Source organism: Pelophylax lessonae (genome assembly GCF_965119305.1).
Source record: "Pelophylax lessonae genome assembly, chromosome: 5".
Lineage (NCBI taxonomy): Eukaryota > Metazoa > Chordata > Amphibia > Anura > Ranidae > Pelophylax > Pelophylax lessonae.
This window is the reverse complement of record NC_138772.1, coordinates 340,911,614-340,931,160: the sequence shown is the minus strand read 5'-3', so window position 1 is coordinate 340,931,160 and position 19,547 is coordinate 340,911,614. Positions and strand designations below refer to the sequence as shown.

The following is a 19,547-nucleotide window of genomic DNA, read 5'->3' as shown; positions in this document are numbered from 1 at the left end:
TGGAGGGGGGTTTACTGTACAACATTTAGCAACTCACATGGTTGATGATTGGAACAGGCACATCTAAGTATGCAGGCATCCAGGCTAAAGCTGTCCACATAGACCATCCTCTGCACCGCCATCTACGTCATCCCTTCCATGCTGCCCCTCGCTTTCAGATCGATTTACTCCAGGGTGGTCTTCCCGGTCAGGATTACAGACTGGCAGCCGGCGGTGCAGAAGATAGTCCATGTGGACAGCTTTACCCCGGATGCCTGCATACTTAGATGTGCCTGTTTTATTAATCAACCATGTGAGTTGCTAAATGTTGTACCTTCATTAAATGGAACCATATTGCTACACTTAGAGGCGCCTTTCTTCTCTTTGATACTCTGTAGCTCCTACTGGATTTTGCTTCTTATCCCATTGTGGAAGTGGCTATTTGTGGATGGACATTTTATGGTTATATAACCTATCGCAATGCTATAATCTTTTTATATGGACTATAAACTGAAGGACTTATGAATAAATGGTTGTGGAACGAATCATCTGAGTTTCCATTATTTCTTATGGGGAAATTTGCTTTGATATAAGAGTGCTTTGGATTACAAGCATGCTTCCGGAACGAATTATGCTCGCAATCCAAGGTTTTACTATATATATATATATATATATATATATATATATATATACACACACACACACACACACACACAAATAAAATCCCACAGCAGCATTAATATATACATTTACACACAAAGACTATACAGGTAAACCGTGTATATAAACATCTTATTCGATTTGCATACATAAAAAATGTTAAACAGATACTTAGAACAGTTTCTCTTCATTTTTTTGAAGTTTTGCTCTCGTAAGGCAAACTTGCATTAGTGGAAGAGGTTGGTGTGGCTGTCTCTGCATAGAAACAAGAACTGCTGGCCAAGCAGGCAGGGTGTCCTATTACAGCAAAGCAATCTATATTCTACATCTCCAACAAGTTCTTCCAGGAGGTTACTCTGAGTCAATGACCCATAGTTACACCATGTCATCATATACTGAAGTCATATGACTTCCTCTAAAGGCTTGCAAGAAGCAAACTGAAAAATATTTAGCTAGGCGACTTTATGCTGAACTGCGCAGAAAAAAAAGGGAACAGAAGTAACAAAAAAAAATAAAAAATAACACACCACACATGCAACTAAAGCAAAAAGGTTAGAAAGTAAGGCTTCATTCACACCAAACTACTTTTGGGCAACACGTCCCACGATTGTTTGCGCAATTTGTCGTGCGACAATCACGGCAAAATTGTGTTGCATTTAGAATGGCATTGCAAAAACGTCCAGCGTTTTCCCACGATTCAGAATTTTCAGGCAGAATCTAAGCAAAATATAATATTATACACACACACACACGTTTGTTTTTTTTTTCATGATTATTTAGCCTGTAAAGCATTGCACCCTCAAATCAGCAGACCGCGGCTGCAATCTCCTGCAAACTCTCAGTATAGCGGTCTGGCCGTACCCCATACGAGCAGCATTGCTGAATGACCAATTACTGAACGACAAAAAGCGCCCATCGGTGGCCTGGTAAACTGAGAACTACAAGACGCCAGTCGCAATGGCCAACAGCAGTTGTAGTTCTGCCTTTTACAGTATGCCGTTTTTTTTTTGTTTTTTCTTTTTTCAATGTCACAGGCGTAACATTTTAAGAAAGGTGAACTTTTCCCAGCCAAAATATCAACTCTCTGCAACAGTAGTAGGGAGGGATAGGACCAAGCTTGACTCTTTCCTCAACAGGAAGTGTAGTATGTTCAGTGAGCAGAGACATTTGGAACTATTGCAGGGTTTACCTTAAATGTCGGGTCACACTTACGCGATGCGGGAAGGCTGCGAATTCGCAGCCTGTTCCCGCATCGCAAATGCACCCCTGGCAGTTCACACTGCCATATGCGATACGCTGGGGGTGTCAATGAAATGTTAACGACACCCCCAGTTTGATCGCATATCGCAGTGCGATCTTTACAGTTCGCACAGGATCGGATCGCACAAGTGTGAACCACTGTGCGATCCGATCCTGATGCGGCTGAAAAAAAGGGTCATGTGCGACTTTGGTGCGGGTGCAGTGGGAATTTAGCCATACAAACTGTATGGCTGAATTCGCACAGCACAGCCGATCGCATGCAATGAAGGAGCAGTGTGCTCCGATATTACATGCGATCGCCGCAGCCGCAAGAGTGTGAACCGGCTCTTAACTGTACATTAAAGTGTTTGTAAACACCTTGTAAAACAACCCATTTGTTTTAAAATAGAAATGAAAGGCAAAAAACATTTCCTGAATAGATATAAAAAATACATTTATTTCCCCATAAGTGATCACATTCCCTCTGTTCTTAGCTGCATAAGAGCTGGGGGGGGGGGGGGGGAAGGAGAAGCAGCAGCACACTGAGCTTCCCAGTGAATGACTGTGCAGCACATCAGGACAAGTCTGATCAGAGGAGAGCACACGGAGTTCCCAGTACAGCTAGAGAACTGACCACGATGTGCTCTTCTGCTTAGTGTGGTCAGTGTTTAATAGGAAAGCAGGGAGGAACTAGCCAGAACAGCAGGGATATCACACAAAGAAAGCAATACAAACAGGACGCTTTCTCATACAAGTAAATGGTACAGCAGGCACATATCAGGAATATGAAGTGAAGAAAGAGGGCAACCATAATCACCAATAGAAAAGCAGGACAGGATGAAGCAAAGTCAATATCTGCAGGCAACTTTAGCTGCTTATTTCCCTGGATTTGCAGTTTTTAGCATAGGTTCATTCTAGTGCTACTACAAAATTATGTGTTTTTCAGGGTGTTTGAGTAGTGCAATTTTCTATGTTTTTATGCTTTTGTAGAAAGACAGCACTCACACAGGAGGAGTCTCACCGACAGCACTCACACAGGAGGAGAAGAAGTCTCGCCGACAGCACTCACACAGGAGGAGGAGTCTCGCCGACAGCACTCACACAGGAGGAGGAGTCTCGCCGACAGCACTCACACAGGAGGAGGAGTCTCGCCGACAGCACTCACACAGGAGGAGGAGTCTCACCGACAGCACTCACACAGGAGGAGGAGTCTCACCGACAGCACTCACACAGGAGGAGGAGTCTCACCGACAGCACTCACACAGGAGGAGGAGTCTCACCGACAGCACTCACACAGGAGGAGGAGTCTCACCGACAGCACTCACACAGGAGGAGGAGTCTCACCGACAGCACTCACACAGGAGGAGTCTCACCGACAGCACTCACACAGGAGGAGGAGTCTCACCGACAGCACTCACACAGGAGAAGAAGAAGTCTCGCTGATAGCACTCACACAGGAGAAGTCTCACTGGTGCGAATGAGGCCTTAGTGAAGATAAAGAACTTCCGCTCCCCCCATATGCTCAACTTGACTTGCTCAGATTTGTGACATTTACCTTAAATCACAAATGCTATAAAATAAAAAGATTTTTTGTAAGGTGTACAGAATAACCAAAGACACAAAGAGCTCAAGAAGTCTTGATCGCTCATAAAGGTACGAAAATTCATCTTTGCATCATGTATATAGCAACAACTTCTACGTTTTTATAGGGCCCTAATGAAAACTTCATCTCCTGCTTTCCTTTGCAATGAAATATAAAAATCAGCTTCCAGCAGTAATAAATAATTCAAGATTCAAAACCAGAATACATACATGTATTATATACATGCTGAAAAGAATGCGTTGGAGACAAAGCGACAGACAGGCAGGCAGTCTTTTCTCTCTCAAACCAAGTTAGGCATTCTGGACAGAAAAGTTTCAGGCATGTGCATGTAACATACTTCCTGAAAAAACAGACTTATCTGGCACCCAGCACTGGAAAATAGCTCAGCGGTTCATAAGGGAGGGAGTTTCCTGCTCTGCTGTACTTGTGGTTGTGAATGACCTATAATAACACAGTCTGGTATACGAGGTTACTACAGGGCAGACTTTATGCTCCGCTATACCTAGTATGAAGTTAATGAAATCTAAATGTTTTCTGCTTTACTGTAACCAGTCTGGAATATTTTTTGAAACAATTTGATGTAAAATGTACCAATGTTAAAAGTACATTTCATTGTTCGTCCTAATGAACATTTCCAAGAACTTTGACAGATATTTGGTGCGGCAAAGAGCTTTGTAAATTCTACTCTTTGGTTCTATAAACGCGTGATGAGATACAATAAATGATCCATTATTCTACAACATTTTACAGCACACAAAACAGAAGGCATACATACATGGTCACGTTTTTATGTCTTATCACTTGCACAAATTACTTAGTGGCTCACTTAACCAGCCACAATTTACATACAGTGTATATATGTGCACCGGAAAAAAAAATTCTGGTGCTGAAACCAAAAAGATTCAAGACGCAGTTGGTTAATAAAACTGGATGGTTAATATTAAAATAGAAAAAAAATAAAAAACACCCCAAAACCCCACTATTATAAATGTTTTATATTTGACTTTTTAATATCATGAATTTATTGTTGGCCATTATTGGCACCTTGAGTTAAAAAATCCTGCTTGCTGCATTTTTGGTTAGCACCTCCCCAATGAAATACATTGAAAATGCAGCAAGGTGGCTTAAAAAAAAAATAAATAAATAAAATAAAATGCACTGGTGTGTTTTTGATGCTTTTTTTTTTGGTCACATGAGCCATGAAAAACACACCACAAGCACAGTAAAATCACAAGCGTTTTTTGGCACAACGCTGAAATTCCCATTTTCGACCGATATTTGGCGGCCGAAATTTCGATACATACAAGCCTTTACGTCTCTAATCACAGTGGTATTTACCTGGTCTGCTCCTGGAGAAGGAGATGGGGCTCAACAAAGAACTTGACCCTTAACTTCATTCTAAATGGAGCCAAGCCGTCCATCTGCTGGGATATTCGATTTCGCAGATTCAGCCATAAATTCTCTCCTTTGTTACCACTGAACTGTAAGCCAAAGTAATCCACTTCAATAATGCCCAGCCGCTTGCATACCTACAATTAAAGAAAGGAAAAGTTATAAAGAGACACTCCGTTTTCCACTTTCTAAAACATTACATCCTGAAAGAAAGCAAACATCCGTAAAATGGAGTACAGCTCATACCTCCACATTTTGTAAATACACAGGGTATGTGCTGAGCATTACACTAGGTTCACATCTATGCAATTGGTGTGGCTTGGTTACCTATGGAAAAACGCAGGAAAAAGATCCCTGCACCTTTTTTCTTCCTTCAAAAATCACACGATGCTTGTGAGCGCTTCTTGCACCAGAAACTGAGCTGCAGGAAACGGTACATTTACCAGTAACCGAAATGAGAAATACTGTAAATCAGGCATGTCCAACCTGCGGCCCGGGGGCCGCATGCGGCCCAGAGCCCCAGGCAGCCCAGAGCCCCAGGCAATGCGGCCCACTGCCCCCTGACAATTTTTTTTTTTTTTTGATGGGGAAGAAGGAATTCAGGTTGGGTCATGGCCACAGTGGCTTCCAACTAACTGTAGGCAGAGGCTGCCTTGGAAAGGATCATCCTCTAGTTGTGATAAATTAGTGCGGGGGGGGGGGGGGCTTTAGCACGGGAAGGGCACGGTGGCGTTTTATTACTTATATACCTTAACTATAGTATATATTTTATATGCGGCCCGAGAAAATTTCTCTACACTCAATGTGGCCCAGAGAAGCCAAAAGGTTGGACACCCATGGTAAATGAACACACTACACTTTTTAGCAGAGCTTGGCGAAATCTTTTACATAATGGTAAATCATACATGGATCAAAATCTGGCCATTTCAGCAGCTTGTATGGGCACCCTGGATGTACAGAAGTAGATCTGCCAATCAACTTCTGTACAAATCGGCCTGTCAACAATTATGTTACTGTATATTTAAACTGTGCAACCAATATCTTTAGCCAACTGACAACTAGTAATGCATTTGAAATGGATTTACAGCTTTCAGAGAATCAGATGAACAGAATATTGTACAAGTGAAGACTCACATCAATCAGTAAGGCTTTCCGATCAGTTCCCCCTGTCAGTTTTTCAGGCGGACGTGATCGGATGCTCCATGCATCCTTATGGAGCAGCGGATGTCAGGGATGACATGTCTGTTGACACCCGCTGCTCTCCAATCCGATCCGTAATATCCAGAGACATATGGAAACCCTTTTTTTATTGACCTGGGAGGATCGGATAAAAAAAAAAAAAAAAAAAGGACAGGCGGTCCGTTATCATCCCGATCTCCCATAGAGGAGAGCGGGGATCTGACAGCTCTGTCTCTGCACAGTGAGTGGAGAAGGACCTGTCATCCACCTGCTCAGCAGGTTGATCCCCGCTGAGCAAAATGGAGTCCACCGGGCAGAAAGCCCATGTGAAAAAACCCTTAAGCTTTACAATTAGTAATTTCAGCTTTAAACACACATCCACGCCCAGGAAAGCATTGCCCATATACACACGCCATTCATAAAGGAAAAAGCACAATGGTTTTTTTCCCAACTACGTCAGATTGCAAACAACAAAATGAATTACCAAGCTCTAACATGCAAAAGACTTTCAAGGTATGAGGACCACCATGTGATTACATACTGTATAAAAGAGTCATTGCACGAAAAAGGAACCTACTTTAATGCAATCGCAGTGAAAAAAACATTTCTTAGCCTTAAAAATGGACAAGCTGGCACATGTTCAACCTATCGCACATAAGTGCAAATATGTCCTCAAACAAACAAATCATTGCAGCACTGTGTTAACACGAACAGTATGAATTACGAGACTATCCTAGGCCAACAACCTTGTTTAAAAGGAATGTTGATAACAGATTCAAAATGTGACCAGTATTGTTTGCCTTAAGATACAGGGTTTATTGTGCAACCATAGACGATAGAGACACTTTACCCATTACTTAAAAAAAAATAAAAAATAAAATGTGCAACCTGGAAGCAATGCCACCAAACCCCAACTACCGTAAATGTAAGATGAGTGATTGATGTAGGGAGATGGGGGAAGCTGTGCCTGCTGGAAGAACACAGGGATTATTGGTAGCGGCAATAAACAACCACGTGGAAAATTTGGCAGACTGGTTGTACCAAAATTGATCCATTGATCAACTTGGTTACATTCAGCCTGCCCATACTTGGTTTGAATCTCGACTGGTTCCTGCTGAACCAGCCGAGATGATTCAAACAGTCTATGGTAGGCTAAAGGGACATTTTTCCACATTGACCTCAGGAGATCAATTGGTTTTGGCAAGGCTGGCATGAGACCAGAATTTTTGTTTTAACTTGTTAGGAAGGATTGAGCAAGGGTTTAAAGGGTGCCATAAATAACTTCCAAATTGAAAGTTGCAACCTATCAGATCACTGCTTCAACAAAAGTGGATTTTAAAAAAAGGGTAAGTCCACACACAACTGCATTTTAAAGCGCACACCTCCCCCAAAAGGGGATACAGTTTTAATGGATAAACACTTTTAGGCTAAAATTACAGACTGGCTTTGTATAGGATTTGGAAGCACCAGCAGGAGGACCTATCCAACAGCCTTATTCTGTTGAATTATTCGTTTTAGAAAAAAGCAGGTAGACACTGTAAGACTCCTAATAGTTAGGTTGGCATGCCTGGCAACTTGATTGTCAAGGTCTTTGGAGATGGGTTGACCCCTTTTTAAAGCCCCTGAGCCAGTGCTTATTCTTCAATAAAGAATCCTTAACTTATCCATGTTAGACTACATTCAGCTACTCTAGTAAAGACTGATCGACAGTGTTAAAGCGATGAATAGCAAGACACAGAATTCAGTGTGTTCCAATACATGAATTTCTGTTACAACAACAACTCAGCCAGCTGCTTGATGCTAAACATTGTAACATTCTTTCGAAGTCATCTCTAGCAAAAAGTAAGCCTACATTGGATGGGGGCGCCGAAATGATACAGTCAGCCATGTACCTACAGGAGATGGAAGTGCATGCTAAAAGCTGCTGCATTTCAAACGGGACAGAAATGGCACTTTTCCACTGCAAGTACAGGCTCGGCTCTACTCGGCCCTGCTTGGCCCGGTTTGCTTTTCCACTGCTGGTACCGCATGGTATGGTGTTGGAACGGTTCGGTACGGTACGGTATGGTTTGCTTTTCCACTAAAGTAGTACTAACGTTAAGTGGGTGGGATAACAACGATTCTCTGACCAACCAGTGGCTAGTAGTGACTGCATGCAAAGGATTGTGGGATATGGTACCTCTAGGAACCACAATCGAGGTGGTACTGTTTTTTGAGAGCCGTACCGTTCGGTTCCATGCAGTGGAAAAGCGCCGCCGTACCGTACCAAACCGTTCCTACACCGTACCATGCGGTACCAGCAGTGGAAAAGCACAAAAGCGAGCCGAGCCGTTCGGTTCCATGCAGTGGAAAAGCGCCAAAAGGCTTTAGCGCTATCCCCTCCAAATCCATGTCCACCTAACAGGTTTCACCCATCATTGGCTTAAGCCTCTGCAATTAAGCCCATGGAGGGTTAAAGACGTTAGAGGGGCATAGTGTGGGGAAGGGACAAAGCTGAAGCCTGTCTGTCACATTTGAAGTTGTGCGAGCTTCCACCTCTCCATTTTATCCTGTCGATCAGGCAAGATGAGCTCTTGGGGAGATGCACCCAGTAGGGAGTGAATGACAGGATTCAAATGTCTGGAGCTTGGAGCAGTGCTTTGTGTTTGGTTTGGTTTCAGTTAGCCATGCACTTGTAACCGTCAGGATGACAGAACATTCAATACATGTAATTAGCAGTAGACGCCCCATATGTATGCCTACGTGTTATAGCACTGATGAAGTAGAAGTTGAATTAGCTCAGAAGGAGCTACCTTAAAGTGATTTTTCCATCAAAGTAGTATATCCATGGTTAAAATTAGTTGTGCACCGAAATATCGGCAACCAAAAGTTTCGGCGAAAATGGGTCATATATGCCAAAAATGAATAGCCACCGCAGCAGCAGCAGCTTTCACTTTAACTTATATGGTGCATGACCGGCCGCGGCCCTTGCCCTTTGCTAGAATCGCCAGCCACCTAGCGTCTAGCAACCAGTGACGTCACAGTCCCGAGAGGAAAATGAGGCAGAGAAGATGACTCAGCATGCAGACCTGAGGAGGATCTTCCTCGTCCTCCTCCGCGCCCATTACTGACTCACTGGCTCCACCCACCTCTCTCCCATCTTCTACTGTATGGTCTCTGCGGATAGGAAGGACAGGAGCAGACCAGAGTCAACCCGCTATCTGTGGGGAGCACTGAGTGACAACATATGGGTTATGATGTGCATCATTGTTTCCCTATACTTAGCTACCCCCTGGCGCTATACCTGTATAATACAGCTATGGGACAGGTATATAGTGCCAGTAGCATCTATATACAGGCTGTATACAGTGAGGGAAAAAAGTAATTGTTGGTTTTCGGCCAAGGGCATCCTGAATTTTCGGTTTCTGTTTCGGCCCAGAATTTTCATTTCGGTGCATCCCTAGTTAAAATATAGTATATGGCCCCTGTTCTGGTCCTAGGCTGCTACCTCTTGGATAGCAACAAAGGAAATGCTCACCAAGTGGTCAATTTTGGATGTGTACAGAGGAGCACCTGGTACAAAAGTTCATCTCACTTGAAGGACTTCAAATATTTATTGGTTAAGAGCATCATATACAGCCAAGCATTGCGGGAGATGCTTTTGTACCAGGCACTCCTCAATGCACATAAGATAGCTTGTTAGAGTATAGATTCTTTAGACGGATACCATCATCTTGCCCATTTGGGACAAAAGCAACAGTTTTCTAGTAAAGGGTCCCATTTAGTTAGAGGCACCTCTCTAGTGCTCTCTGGCTGATCCCACCTCTGTCACAGCTGGTAACAATACTAGATGCCTCTGTGTATAGTGGAGCGCATTCATGACATGAACCAGAAGTGATGTCACTGTGCCACTTGGCATCCAGCACAAGACTAATCTAGGGACGCTGGCTGTAAAGTCAATATAACTGATCAGGGATGGCGGTGGTGGGGCCTTTACAAAACATTTCAAATATTCCTAGTACAATACCAGGAATAGCTTTAGAAACGTCCCCCTGCAATCTCTGTAAAAACACAACAAGCTGAACAATCCCACTACCCCAAGATCACCACCACGGGTTCACTTTATCCTGCCAACACCATGAATCAGTCTGCTGTCCTCAACAACCCTTATAGACACAATGACACCAGGAGCCCTATTTTCTGATTGGACAGCCATGTTTTCTAGTGTCTACATACTATGAACAGATGGATAGCTTCAATGTTACAAGTATGACCAGAAAAATGAGAGATGATGAAAACTCCTCCCTATTAATTATTACCAATATGAGAAAAAAAGAAGAAAAAAAAAAAAAAAGGGCGTCTTCTGCTATTAAAGAATGTTACCCCAACATTTCATCTTCCTGATATGTGCCTATAGTATCATTGTACTTCTAATAAAAAAGTATCCTGTTGCATTTGTATTGCTTCTTTTGTGCAAATACCAGGTGATCCCGCCAGTCCCCCTATTTCAAACTGACCACACTAGACACAGAAGCACATCCATCCCAGTGTGGTCAGTTTTCTGGTTGTCCTCCAATAATCAAGACTTGTGCTGACACGGCCCTGTGCCCAGCCATTCACTAGGAAGATCAGTGTACTACTTCTTCTCCACCTTACATCGCTAAGCCACTTATGCAGGCAAGAAGAGATGTAAATACCTATTAAAAAAAGATAAATCGATCTATGTCCCATCTATATCTAGACATGCAAATGTCTTTCCTTTCTATTTTAAACTGAATGGGTTGTTTTACAAGCTAAAAGGTTCACATACTTATATACCCTTATTATATATCAACAATGGATACAGCAAGGATGTGTGGAAACAAAGCTGAACTCCAGTAACCTTGTGAAAGAGCTCCATCAAGATTCTTTGCAATGTCAAATAGTCAGCAGAGAAGTGCAATAAGAGCCGAATAAAGCTGAAAACATATGAATCACTGAGGAAAGAGAATATATGGCTGCCCAGAAAAAGTGAGATCACTGCATGCCAACAGTTTGGAGAGAGATTAAAGTTCACTTGTTTATGTATTTAGAACAAAAAAGGCACACCAACTGAACAATAAAGCGGTTCTAAAAGCTCCATTATTTTTACCTTCATGCATAGTGAAAAATCTGTGTGCAGCAGCCCCCCAAAATACTTACCTGAGCCCCATCTCAATCCAGTGATGTGCACAAGAGTCTCAGCTCTCCAGGAACTCTCACTCCTCATTGGCTCCTGCTGCTGTCAAAGCCAGTAAGCCAATCAGGGAATGGAGGGGCTTGTGTAAATGGACACGAAGAGCTGTGGCTCGGGAGCGAGCCTGCTCTGGGGGGCACTTGGCAGGAGGGAGGGGCCAGGAGCGCTGGCAGGGTCCCAAAAAGAGGAGAATCGGGGTTGCTCTTTGCAGAACCATTCCACATAGCAGGTAAGTAGGACGTTTCTTTTAATTTACAAAAAAATACTTTAATATCGCTTTAATGGTCTCATTTTTCTCTATATGGTTAAAAACAGAAAATGTGCTTTCATGACTAAAGAGGAAACATGGCTTTAGGTATCCACTATTAAAATAGAAGATTGATCAATGGCAACATGAATTTACTGCAACATTTTCCTAACTGGTCCAACCTGTGAGACTGGGCAATACACACTGCTAATGTAACAACGTAGCAAGGATAAGAAGCATATAGCTTCAATGTCACATCTGTCAATATAAAGTTTCTTTCTTTTATGGGTTATTAGAATAACTCTTTATATGGTATTCCAAAAAGGGCACCTGTGTTAGAATTATACAATAACAGTATGGGGACTTGAGTGCTTTTTCTTCAAATTTTGCAAGAAGCAAGTCAAGTAGTACGGTAAGTGCTAAGTAGTGGGAGGCCCCATCATGTTTACTTTGCCATCCGTGACCCCACTGGTAAGATTCATCCTTTCAGTCCTAACGGTGATTGTCAAGGGAAGTGAAAATCTAACTCTTGAGTTGTCTTCAGGACACCGGATTAACCTTCCCATGGATACACTGCCACTGACGACAACTAAGAGGTGATTTCTCCTCACTTGGATATATTTACTCACTTCCTGTGGTGTCTACTGGACAGGATGAACCAGGAAATTCCCCCAATGGGACACAGATGGCCCAAACACCACACACGGGGTTCACACTTTCACAGTCCCTGAAAAGCAATCTGCAGTGGATAACTTTTTAGAATGCAGCTACTGTCAGCCATTTATAGGGAGATCGTACTTTTTTTTTTTTTAATATTATTATTTTCAATGGGACTGATGTGCTGCAACCATGAGTCAAGCATTCGGCTTCCAGCTGCAATATGGTCCCACTGACTTGTATAGTCAAGTTTAACAGCTGGTGCTTACCTCTCAACACGACATGCTGTATTTAAAGTGTTATTAAACCCAGGACCCTGCATTCACTATATCTGGTCTCCCACAGAACACACTTTAACTTGCCACAATACAAAGCAACGCCACACCAACAGCCCCCTCTGTCTGTATGGTAGGCATTAGGTGGGCAGGAAATCTGCAGCTTAACTGCCTATATTTAGAAGACAAAGTTATTTATAATATATATATATCACACACACACACACACACTTAGAGAGCGATAGATAGAGATTTTTTTATATATATATATATATATATATATATATATATATATATATATATATAAATAAAATCTCTCACTCTTTAAGGGTTTAACCCTTCAAAAAAACAAAGCAAAAAAAATGGACATCTGTTTTTTCCTGCAAAAAAACATTTTTTCAGAAACCAAGGGAAGAACAAACATTACATGAAGAAGCATATTTGCATAGGAGAAAACATTTCATCTCATCTGTTTGCAATGAGCTGAAAGATGGCCTAGAAAAATTGCTGCATTTTGCGACAGGCTTCACTAAAATCTTATTATGGTGAAAAAGAAACTTTTGTAAAACCCCGCTTTGTCTAATTAAACATTAGGATAAAATACATGCATTCTAGTCTTAAGTGTTATTTAAACCTGTATGAAAAGATGGAATTAATGAAAGTTTAGGATCATTTTTTGTGGTTTTTAGCATATCTCACAGGCTTTCTGTGCCCACTTTTAGGCCCGATTCACACATATGCATTTTTAATGCTTTTTGCATTTTACAGATTTAGACTACAGAACGTGTTCCATAGGAAACCATGTTAAATGGACTGTAGCGAATTTCCGAAAAAAGCAGTAAAAATACATGGGTGTGAATCAGGCCTTAGATCAAGGGGTCTTCAAACTTTGGCTCTCCAGTTGTTCAGGAACTACAATTCCCATCATGCCTAGTCATGTCTGTGAATATCAGAGTTTTCCAATGCCTCATGGGATGTGTAGTTCTGCAACAGCTGGAGGGCCATAGTTTGAGGATCCCTGCGAGCTGGATACACACTATACAACTTTTTTTGTTAGATTTCCTTTTGATTTACCTTCAGCTATGTAGTGCAATGGCCTACCTGACTGCATAGACATTGAAAGTGTTCAGATTTGACCTCATATTATATGGTTTTGGTAAATCTAAAGGAAAAAAATCTAAAGACAATTGTATAGTGTGTATGGCCCATTAGATTATGTGCCTATGGCTGTTCTGTAGCTGTGAGTTGTATGCCTCATACACATGATCAGATAATCGTACGACTTACCGTTCACATTCTGTTGCATGATAATAGTATCAAATTCAACAATGCGTACTAAACCTATGATTTTTTTGTACAGTTCTGGAAAAGCTTCCTGGTTGCGTAGCTACGTATCAGATAGTGCAAAATAAAAACAATGGCAGCCAGGTGTTTTCCAGGTTGAGTGTTTCTGATCACGCTAGGTCTTTGGCTATCAATTTTTGGCGGATGCATAGTGTACTGATTACATGTTTGTCGTTCGCTAGGCTATCATACAACAAAGTTTTCGCGTTTGTCCCTTTGGATTTTGTTGGAGGAAATGTCGTGATCGGCTGTTGAAAGCTGTGTACTAATGATCAGATTATTGTACGAAAAAAATTGCTTTCGAATTGATCGCACGATAATCTGATCGCGTGTATGAGGCATAGGTGATTAAAGGAAGCTTATTGAGCTTTATAGTGGGAATACGCGTCCTAGGTTGACAATGCTACTCTTACATAGACTGACATACAAGTAAAAGTGGTGATCTGGGGAAGCGTTCTCCCACTTTTACCCTGTGCAATTTTACTACAGGAAAAAAACACTTAGGGCAGGTTGCCACATATTTTAATGGACAGATACATTTTGAATGTTTGTACAATGTTTGCACACGATATAAAATACATTGGTGAAGACCCCGAGATGGAAGGCTGATGATAGAAAACAAAAAGAATGAGACCCACTCAGAACACTCTAGAGTCTAGACATTCCTGACAAATTGTATATACACACACTGTAATTGGTTGTTAGACTGCTGTTCCAAAGCAAGGTTCCTTTCACCAAAATGAATGAGTAGTCAGATGGAGTAACTAGTACAGGTAAGAGATACCAGCCAGGAACGGTGGAAGCAAAAGATGCAAAAATAAAAGTAATGATGAATTACTCAACATTCAAATACTGACAACAAAAACCAGCCCAGTCATCAACAAAGTAACATGTCAATGTATGCAACGTGTAAGTACAAACCAAAGCTGTCCTCAGCACTGGGACCCCAGGACTAATCTGGTGGGTCTAATCTCCCACCCTGCCTGGCTGACATGTAAACATCATATTATGTAAACTAAACAAACATTAAAGGGGGGGGGGGGAAGGAGAAGAGGGAGGGGGGGTCATTCCTGGAAGATACATAAAATTATACAATCTGTACAAACACACCAGTTTTTTTTTTGGGAGGGGGGGGGGGGGGTTTAGGTCATTCCTGGCAGATATAAACATCACATGATTTTTACAGGTGTACAGACATGGGGGGGGGTCATTCCTATTTTTTTTCTGGGGCGGGGGGGGGGGGGTCAGGTCATTCCTGGCAGATATAAACATCACATGATTTTTACAGGTGTACAGACATGGGGGGGGGGGGTCATTCCTATTTTTTTTTCTGGGGGGGGGGGGTCAGGTCATTCCTGGCAGATATAAACATCACATGATTTTTACTGGCGTACAGACATATCATTGGGGGGGGGGGGGGGGGGTCAGGTCATTCCTGGCAGATGTATAAACTATTACATGATGTATACAGACATCAGCCCTGAGAGGGTCACTCCTGGCAGACAGGTAAACACTGTAATGTACATGTGTCCAGATATATAAACAATACATGATTTATACAGGTGTACAGACACTAGCCCTACGGGGTAAGGGGGTTACTACTCCTCAGACACATATACATTACATTTTGTATAGATGCGTGCAGACATATGGGGGGGGGGGGGGGTCACACCCAGTAGATCTTTAAACATTATAAGATGTATAGAGGTGTACAGACACATCAGCCTGAGGCAGGTGGGATGGATGCAGCTCTGGCAGATATGTAAACAATACATGGTGTATACAGGTGTACAGACACATCAACCCCAGGGGGCTACTTCTGGTAGACAGGTAAAAATGACATGGTGTGTACAGAGATTTGGGATTGGTGGGGGGGGGGGGGGGGGCACTCCTGGCAGACATGTATATGGCAGGGGGGGGGGGGGGGGTCGATGCTGGTACATCTTTAGACACTATAAGATGTATAAGATGGGGGGGGAGCCTCTTAAGCAGTATTGGGGGGGAGCCTCTCAAGCAGTATTGGGGGGGGGGGAGCCTCAAGCAGTATTGGGGGGGGAGCCTCAAGCAGTATTGGGGGGGGAGCCTCAAGCAGTATTGGGGGGGGAGCCTCAAGCAGTATTGGGGGGGGAGCCTCAAGCAGTATTGGGGGGGGAGCCTCAAGCAGTATTGGGGGGGAGCCTCAAGCAGTATTGGGGGGGGGAGCCTCAAGCAGTATTGGGAGGGGGGAGCCTCAAGCAGTATTGGGAGGGGGGAGCCTCAAGCAGTATTGGGAGGGGGGAGCCTCAAGCAGTATTGGGAGGGGGGAGCCTCAAGCAGTATTGGGAGGGGGGAGCCTCAAGCAGTATTGGGAGGGGGGGGAGCCTCAAGCAGTACTGGGGAGGGGGAGAGATGGGGTCTTTCTAGAAGTATTGGGGGGAGACTCTCAGGCAGTATTGGGGGGGGGGCTCTCAAGCAGTACTGGGGGGGGGCTCTCAAGCAGTACTGGGGGGGGGGAGATGGGGTATTTCTAGAAGTATTGGGGGGTGCCTCTCAGGCAGTATTGGAGGGGGAGCCTCTCAAGCAGTACTGGGGGGGGGGATGGGGTATTTCTAGAAGTATTGGGGGGGAGCCTCTCAGGCAGTATTTGGGGGGGGGAGCCTCTCAGGCAGTATTTGGGGGGGGGGAGCCTCTCAGGCAGTATTTGGGGGGGGGAGCCTCTCAGGCAGTATTTGGGGGGGGGAGCCTCTCAGGCAGTATTTGGGGGGGGGAGCCTCTCAGGCAGTATTTGGGGGGGGGGAGCCTCTCAGGCAGTATTTGGGGGGGGGAGCCTCTCAGGCAGTATTTGGGGGGGGGGAGCCTCTCAGGCAGTATTTGGGGGGGGGGAGCCTCTCAGGCAGTATTTGGGGGGGGGGAGCCTCTCAGGCAGTATTTGGGGGGGGGGAGCCTCTCAGGCAGTATTTGGGGGGGGGGGAGCCTCTCAGGCAGTATTTGGGGGGGGGGAGCCTCTCAGGCAGTATTTGGGGGGGGGGAGCCTCTCAGGCAGTATTTGGGGGGGGGGGAGCCTCTCAGGCAGTATTTGGGGGGGGGAGCCTCTCAGGCAGTATTTGGGGGGGGGAGCCTCTCAGGCAGTATTTGGGGGGGGAGCCTCTCAGGCAGTATTTGGGGGGGGGGAGCCTCTCAGGCAGTATTTGGGGGGGGAGCCTCTCAGGCAGTATTTGGGGGGGGGAGCCTCTCAGGCAGTATTTGGGGGGGGGGAGCCTCTCAGGCAGTATTTGGGGGGGGGAGCCTCTCAGGCAGTATTTGGGGGGGGGGAGCCTCTCAGGCAGTATTTGGGGGGGGGGGAGCCTCTCAGGCAGTATTTGGGGGGGGAGCCTCTCAGGCAGTATTTGGGGGGGGAGCCTCTCAGGCAGTATTTGGGGGGCTCTCAGACAGTCTATGGGGGGGAGCCTCTCAGGCAGTATTAGGGGGGGCTCTCAGGCAGTATTAGGGGGGGCTCTCAGGCAGTATTAGGGGGGGCTCTCAGGCAGTATTAGGGGGGGCTCTCAGGCAGTATTAGGGGGGGCTCTCAGGCAGTATTAGGGGGGGAGCCTCTCAGGCAGTATTTGGGGGGGGGAGCCTCTCAGGCAGTATTTGGGGGGCTCTCAGACAGTCTATGGGGGGGAGCCTCTCAGGCAGTATTAGGGGGGGCTCTCAGGCAGTATTAGGGGGGCTCTCAGGCAGTATTAGGGGGGGCTCTCAGGCAGTATTTGGGGGGGGAGCCTCTCAGGCAGTATTTTGGGGGGGCTCTCAGGCAGTATTTGGGGGGGAGCCTCTCAGGCAGTATTTGGGGGGAGCCTCTCAGGCAGTATTTGGGGGGGAGCCTCTCAGGCAGTATTTGGGGGGGGGGAGCCTCTCAGGCAGTATTTGGGGGGGAGCCTCTCAGGCAGTATTTGGGGGAGATGGGGTCTCTCTAGAAGTACTGGGGGGGGTAGCCTCTCTAGCAGTAGGGGGGGGGGAGAGGTGAAGGTGTTAGTGAAGTATGGGGGTCCTGTACTCTGAGTCCTCCATTATTCAGGGGGGTGTAAAGTAAAGAGCCGGGTCCAGCACCCAGTGAAGGTCCTCACCTGGGTCAGACAGTCCCTCTCCATTCGCCTTGGTAAACCTCCACCTCCATGACCACCGCATCCGGCCTCGTCACATAGCACAGCATGGTAGCAGCAGGGAAGTCTCTTCCTCCAGTGTAGTCTCGGTCAGTCCGGTGATTACTGAGCCCACTAATAGAAGGCGCTGGATCCTGGAGCGCCCTGGTCACTGGCCGTGGCCCCCCTATAGACAGAAGCATGTAGAGAGAGCTCAGGAAGGCGCCTGAGAGCAGCCACCTCCGCACAGGGAATGGTGGGGGCCAATCACACAGTCCCCCTTCTCACTGCACATGATCCCTCCCACCAGCCGAATACACTCCCTCTCCCGCTCATTGGTTCGCTGACAGCTGGGCATGCGAAAGTGTGTCCCTGTGGTCCCGCCCCCAGCAGACGCCAGCCGTCTGCTCACCTTCCAGCGGTATTTCCAGCCGAGCCGGTGCGGTGTGAGGACGTCCCGTGTACCGGACTGCATTCCCCCCAGCTCACTGAGATAGGGAGAGCCACCGGCTTCTCTAGCGTTGTTGGGCTGTTTGCAAAGTTTATCAAAGTTTGGATGGGGTAGTGATGACGTCACCTGTCAGGTTTTTATTGCTAAAGCCTAGTACACACCATCAGAAAATCAGATGAAAAAAGCGATCGTATGATAATCTGATCGTCTGTACGCAGCTTTCCAGCGCCGATCATTATCCGAAGGAACAAACGTGAACATTTTTGCATGTGATGACAGATCTTGATTTAATCAGTTCAGTCTTTGTCTGAAAATATGATCCATCACTTCCAAATGTTTATTCTATCCTATGAGATTTTCCATATGAGACTGGCATGCAAAGAAAAGCAGACGATCGTCCGATAATCTCATTGTGTGTATGAGGCTTCACACTCGGAGGTCATTGTTTACTCATGTTTATATACAGGTTGTTTCTGGTTAAAGTGAAAATACACAGAAATGTTCTGTTAAAATCCTGCCCATACTATACGTCTGTGAAATATATATTTTTTACTTATTACCATTTTATGTAATGTTTTTTAAAATAAATATATTTTTTTATTTAGAATCCCCATTGAGGGGCTTTGGTAAGATATCAGGGGTCTAAACAGACCGCTGGTGTTCCACCTTTGAGACAGAGAAATAATAACCACTTTACCTCCGGAAGGTTTTACCCCCTTCCTGACCAGAACATTTTTTGCTATTTGACACTTTAACCACTTAAGCCCCGGAAGATTTTACCCCCTTCCTGACCAGGGTTTTTTTTGCAATTTTTTTTACTGCAGGACTTTAACGGACAATTGCGCGGTCGTGCGACGCTGTACCTAAACGAATTTGACGTCCTTTTTTTTTCGAAATGTTTAGTCTATACTTATATTGCAAAAAATAAAAATCACAGTGGTGATCAAATACCACAAAAAAAGAAAGCTCTGTTTGTGGGGAAAAGGACAGACATTTTGTTTGGGTACAGCGTTGCATGACCGCGCAATTACTAGTTAACCACTTGCCGACCGCCGCAAGTACATATACTGCGGCGGTCAGCACCGGCCAGGCAAAGTGACGTACCGGTACGTCACTAGCCTGTCACTGGCATGTGAGCCAATAGCGGGTGAGCGCGCGCCCGCTGAGGCACGCGCCCGCCCCGGCTCGTTCCCTAACAAGTCAGTGCGTGTGACCGGCGGACCCGATGTC

The 19,547-nt window shown here is 45.0% G+C and overlaps 1 protein-coding gene across 1 annotated transcript in view; it reads right to left on the bottom strand.

Annotated features, from left to right (window-relative positions):
* MYLIP (myosin regulatory light chain interacting protein) overlaps nt 1-18,142 on the bottom strand; it is a 38,617-nt gene extending 20,475 nt beyond the window's left edge. The window contains 4 exon segments of the mRNA XM_082259315.1: nt 4,820-5,010; nt 17,852-17,866; nt 17,868-17,886; nt 17,888-18,142. Coding sequence (XP_082115441.1) covers nt 4,820-5,010; nt 17,852-17,866; nt 17,868-17,886; nt 17,888-18,069 — 407 coding nt within the window. The 5' untranslated portion in view covers nt 18,070-18,142.
* Between the last annotated feature and the right edge of the window lie 1,405 nt (nt 18,143-19,547).